Source organism: Megalobrama amblycephala, linkage group LG20, assembly GCF_018812025.1.
Source record: "Megalobrama amblycephala isolate DHTTF-2021 linkage group LG20, ASM1881202v1, whole genome shotgun sequence".
Classification (NCBI taxonomy): Eukaryota; Metazoa; Chordata; class Actinopteri; order Cypriniformes; family Xenocyprididae; genus Megalobrama; species Megalobrama amblycephala.
In genome coordinates, this window is record NC_063063.1 from 5,407,647 (window position 1) to 5,413,556 (window position 5,910).

A 5,910-nucleotide genomic window follows, 5' to 3' on the forward strand; every position below is an offset into this window, starting at 1 on the left:
ATTCATAGGTCAACGGCTGATAAAGGTTATTTGGGTGTAAGAGGGTAAGACGTACTTCTGGTACCACGCCTTGCCTTAATAAAGAGGGTACACAAGTGAGAGCCGCGGGGGTGATCAGTGGGGCAGATAAACTCCTCCAGCCTCTTTCACCGCAGCCACTCTGAATCAGAAAAGAAGTGAACTGATGACATCAAAATGTCTCCAACAGTATAGTGACTGACAGCCCTACATTTAAGCGAAACTAAAAATGATTTATGCATTTACGTTGTAGCACGTCTAGTCTTCCACACAGACACTATTATAAACAAAGATTCCTCAATAGTTCTTTGCAGCACCTTTGGTTCAGGAAAGATCCTTTTTTTTTTTTTTTTTTGATTCTCAAGTTAGCCAAAATGTTTCAAAAAGGTCTTGATGTTACTTTATAGTTTCTTCAGATAAGTCTTGGTTCTTTTAACACCAGTGCATTTTTTATACAACTTTTTGTGGAACTGTTTTACTAGATATAATTTGAACATTTATTTTTAAGAGTGTAGATATCTGTGTAATTGTCCTACTTGACTCTTAAAAACTTATACCAGACTCTTTCAACCTTTGTTGATGTAATGCAATATTGATTCAGTCACATTTAATAATATAATGTACTTTTATCAGAATTAAAACAACAAAGGTGGTTTTAGATACACTATTTAGTTATTTTAATGCAGTGAAGCATGGATTTTTTTTTTTAAATGCAACAAGAAAACATGCATAGCCTACTTTTGTTGTACTCTACAGCTCTACTATACTTCATTATCATTATAACATCTAAAATCCTCAAATGCTGAAGTTTGGAGACGTTAAGGCGCGAGGCGGAGAAGAGTCTTTGCTTCGCCCTCAGGGCTGGATAGAGAAAAAAAAAAGAAGCGAGGAGCCAATAGGAGTCAAGCGTCCACCCATATGCCCTATAATTCAGAGTTTCTCATACTGGATCTCTACCATTGCCTTCAGTGCTTCAACCGAGGGAGTTAGAGAAAGCAGCTCATCGAGGATTTTGTGTTACAGGCATCGTCCTGAACTTAAACGTCTGCATGATTCGCTCAAGTCTGCCCTGGAAATAAAGTGGACGATCGTTGTTTTGTTTCCCCTAAAGGATGAGTGGACCGACATATGACAGGAAGATACCCGGTATTTCAACCGATCTTTCGGGCTCTATGAGTTGCCATCCGACTTCTAAGGACTCTCCGACTCTTCCAGAGTCATCGGCTACAGATATGGGTTATTACAGCAGCCATCACGAATACTACCAGAGTCCTCCATACCCTCAACAGATGAATTCATATCACCAGTTTAATCTGTCTGGGATGGGGGCATCAGCCGGACCTTACCCCACCAAGACAGAGTACCCTTACAGCAATACTTACAGACAATACGGACATTACAACAGAGACCTGCAGACGCCACCGCAAAGCGCAGGTGAGATATTTAAATATGCCAGAGGTAGGCTATAGGCCTTTGCGTTTATAATTTGGCTGGATTTGTCTTCTTAATATCGGTATAAAATAAGCATTTTCTAAAGATTATAAAATTGTGTTTGCGAGCGGCTCGAGAAATGCAAGTTCGCTTTTCTCTTGAGAAAAAGAAATATAGGCTAAATAATTCATAGTTGTTTAATTGTTTTTACTCTGTATTATTATCCCATTTAAGTCATTATTTAAAGGACTGACATATCGTTCAAATAAAATATATTTCAGAAGGGTAGAAAGTTGCCTCTACTTTATCACAGCAGACTTGCGGCCGCTGTAAAACAATTAAGCGATGACATTTTTATTGCGACTGTAACACGATTAATCATTATTACTCGCTGCTCATGCTAGATGTCACGATATTTTATTGTTGGGGTAGGTCTAAAAAAATTAGCCTACATGACACAGCCATTCCTTGAAAATGTTTTAACTAGGCTATAGCCTGTTTATGCTCAAATTTTGCGTTTGATATGCAACCAGAGCTTACATACGTTTATCATTTTACTCATGTCTCTTATTTATTTTTAAAGAAGCATACTTGTTTAACGATTTAAAGTGAATGTTTTGGGTTTTAGTCCCAAAAATGAAACCAAGCAGTTTTCGATTTTCTTTTAGGTCCTGAAAAAATCCTACTTTGAGATAACGCGGTCTATCATTTTCTTCTTTCCAGTCAAAGAGGAACCAGAGACTGAAGTTCGGATGGTAAACGGAAAACCCAAGAAAATCCGCAAGCCGCGCACCATTTACTCGAGTTACCAGCTCGCCGCACTGCAGCGCCGCTTCCAGAAGGCGCAGTATCTAGCGCTGCCGGAGAGAGCTGAACTCGCCGCACAGCTGGGGCTCACACAGACACAGGTAATACTTAAGCTCAAATTCATTTATAATACTGTTAACATAATTAACCTACTTGTCTGCCACTTGACATTGTGTTAACAGCTTAAAGCGATTTCTTGCACTTCTATCGCTGACTCTGAGCACACTGAGATAAGGATAAGCAAGCAGAAATCTTATCAGGTCATAAAAGATGGCTCATGTGTTGAAATGTTATTGCTATTGCTATGTTGTTTTTAACCATCAAATTAATAATTATTTATTTGCAATGTTTTGTAGGCTAACAACAAAGATGTGTGGAAATAATTTTATATCGTAAATTTTCCCAAAAAGATGTCGCTATGGAAAGTTTTATAGACGGGTTATCTATATAAGCTAATCATATGACCAATATTTACACTGTAAAATAATTTAATCTTTATATTAACAAAATTTTTGTTTCCGTTCAATGATATTTTTTTTATCGATTTTCTTCGTTGGTAATCTAACTCAAAGTCGGTGTGCGAATTATACATGTTTATTTTAAATCATTTCAGCTTTATAAAGGATTTTAAAGTCTGCTAAATTATATAAATGTAGCCTAAAGATCTGCCTCGCAGTCTGCCGAGGTAAACGTCAAAGACTTGTAAACCCTTAAGTGTTTGTCATATATTATTGATTTGTAAATCTGTGGTTAGTACCTTATACATAAAAATTGTTTTTGTTTATACATAAAAAAAACCCACACACCATAACTAAACTAATCGCTTTTCGCTTGAAAAATGTAAGCAATTAAATTAAAGTGATTCATTTTAACGCGTTCATATGATTTACAATGTCCGAAAGAAATCTGACGTGAACATTGTTTTCTCTTTTTGAACAGGTCAAAATCTGGTTCCAGAACCGGAGATCCAAGTTCAAGAAACTTTACAAGAACGGCGAGGTTCCGCTGGAGCACAGCCCGAACGCCAGCGACTCCATGGCCTGCAACTCCCCTCCATCGCCGGCTGTTTGGGACAATAGCGCGCACTCTAGCCAGGTCAGCCGGGGGCAGATCCCCCAGCCACCCCTCAGTTCCACACCCCCCTACATGGAAGATTACAGCAATCACTGGTACCAGCAGGGATCACATTTACAGCATCCAGTGCACCACCCAGGACCACCACAGAGCGTGGGGGCCGTGTATTAACAGACACTGATGGAAGAGTTTAATATAAGAGGGGAAAAGACTTTTTTGAAAAACTCCACAGAAATAAGCTGAGAGATGCTCCGCGAGTATCTGGGGTCGAACGGCACACTTTTGGTGGCATGTTGTGGACTGTTTAAACGCATATCTGTTGATATGAATGCTTTGTGTTGAAATAACAGTAGTATAATAACGATGTTTAAATGTGTCCCGGCTACTCAGACCTATTTCATATGCACATAGGTGTAGGTTAAACGATGTAAAGGAAGTTTAGAGTGGTTTTAAATTATTATGTTTTATGACTTCCTTTGTTTTCATGTTTTGTTCATTGATAGATGAATATTAAAATACGTTTTAAAGAATGATTAAACCCCAATTGTGTAGTTATCAGCCACACCACCCACAATGTGGGCTGGTGTCGCGCGCGTCAGAGACTCAGGACATAAGTTATATAGACTTGTACAAAATGTTGAAAGCTGTACATATGTGTTTAAATAAAACAGAACCACTAAATTCGTGTCACTTCGAAAGATTTCACAGTGGTGCTCGAACCATTTTATATTCCTGTAAGTAGTTTGATTGTTAGGCCTATTCTCTCAAACTGAATAAATGCGAATTGAAAATATTTCCTCATTTACTCTCTTTGCTTAATGCCACAGCTTACCCTCATAATACAAAAAGCAGTCATTGTTTACATATTTAGTCTATTCTGTTTGAAATGATTTAGTAATATGAAGCTTGCAGTGATATCGCTTTGTTCCGGTCTTAGGAAAGGGTTAAGTACGACAGATGTTATTTTGTGATGTGTTTGCATGCATAAGCCTGGTAGGTCTGCGTGCAAAGAGACTGTAGGAGGCGACAGGCAAGCAGACATGTTGGAGTCACTGGATTTTATTAGTATTCTGTTGGCAGATAACAAGATAGACTACAGCGAAGGAGGGGGTGACTACTGAAATGAAGCCTTGAGCTTTAGGGATAGTCGGTCACAACAAGAATAGACAGGGCAAACAAAGGCATCAGACGAGGCCTAGAAAAACCCCACGAGGTTTACAGGTATATGCAAATTACAGCTCGATGGTATTTCAAAGCGGCATTTAACCTGTTCCCTCCGCCTTCCCGCGGTTTTGGTTTCTTTTTCATATAGCCTATCATCGGTCGGTATGACTTTAATAACGTAGGCCTATTAACGTGGAATATACACTCTAAAAAATGCTGGGTTAAAAACAACCAAAGTTGTTAACACGTTTAATGAACAATTAAACAATAAACATTTATTAAATTGCTTATTAATAAATGTTCATCTATTGATTATTATTGTTGCCTCTAGTAATTATGTGTCTGATTTTTAATTTCCAGCCTATTTTGGGTTCATTTTAAGCCAGCCATATAGTAATTTTTAGTCAATAGTTGGGTTAAATAAAACTGCCCAGTGTGTTGGACAAACATTTAACCCAACCGCTGGGTTAAAACAACCCAATCACTGGGTTTGTCCATTTTCAACACAACTTGGGTTGTTTTTAACCCAGCATTTTTAGAGTGTAAATATGTAACAGATATATATATATATATATATATATATATATATATATATATAAACAAAAAGTACTTGCTTTGACTTGTAACTCTAATTTATTACACTGAAATGACGGCAAAAAATAGCATATAGGTCTTCATTTACCAATATCCCTTTGTTACTTTGTGGGGGTTTAAACTTCAGACCTTTATTAGGTGTATCTGAACACCCCAGACCCCCCAGACCCCCAGACACCGCAACTAAACTAATCGCTTTTCGCTTGAAAAATGTAAGCAATTAAAGTGACTCATTTTAACGCGTTAATATGGTTTACAATGACCGAAAGAAATCTGACTTGAACATTGTTTTATCTTTTTGATTTTTGAACAGGTCAAAATCTGGTTCCAGAACCGGAGATCCAAGTTATATATGTATATTACTTTGAATACACTTTAATGATAATATCTGATGAATCTGATCTGCTCAAAGATTCACGTGCCAAGCGAAGCAATAGCACGCGTCCATTTTGTCTAGCCTATTAAAAAAATAATAATAATAAAATAAAAAAATAACTGTGAAAAGTTTTGCGCGGTCTCAGGTATGTCTGCTATAGGTTGGTGTGTTTCTGGTGGTATGGAGTTTTTTTTTTTTTTTTTTTTTTTTTTTTTTTTTTTTACCAGCATCAGATGTTTTCTGGAAGAATTTAATTCCTGTAAGTCCTACTGAAAACATGTGTTGTTGATGTTTATTCAAGGAAATTGGACAGAAATCGTCCAGTTGATGCCAAAACACCATGCAGAAATTAGGTGTGAAAAAAATTATATTATCCGTCATAAAGCTTTAATACAAAGACTTTTTTACATGTCAAAAATCAGATGTATCCTAATAATACAATTAAA

General features: G+C 37.1%; 1 protein-coding gene across 1 annotated transcript; it reads left to right on the forward strand.

Annotated features, from left to right (window-relative positions):
- The first annotated feature begins 949 nt into the window (after positions 1-949).
- On the forward strand, positions 950-4,123 carry dlx3b (distal-less homeobox 3b). The gene is made up of 3 exons (XM_048171353.1): positions 950-1,452; positions 2,173-2,357; positions 3,196-4,123. The coding sequence occupies exons 1-3, from the start codon at positions 1,131-1,133 to the stop codon at positions 3,499-3,501; spliced, it is 813 nt and encodes a 270-aa protein (XP_048027310.1). The 5' UTR covers positions 950-1,130; the 3' UTR covers positions 3,502-4,123.
- The last annotated feature ends 1,787 nt before the right edge of the window (positions 4,124-5,910 follow it).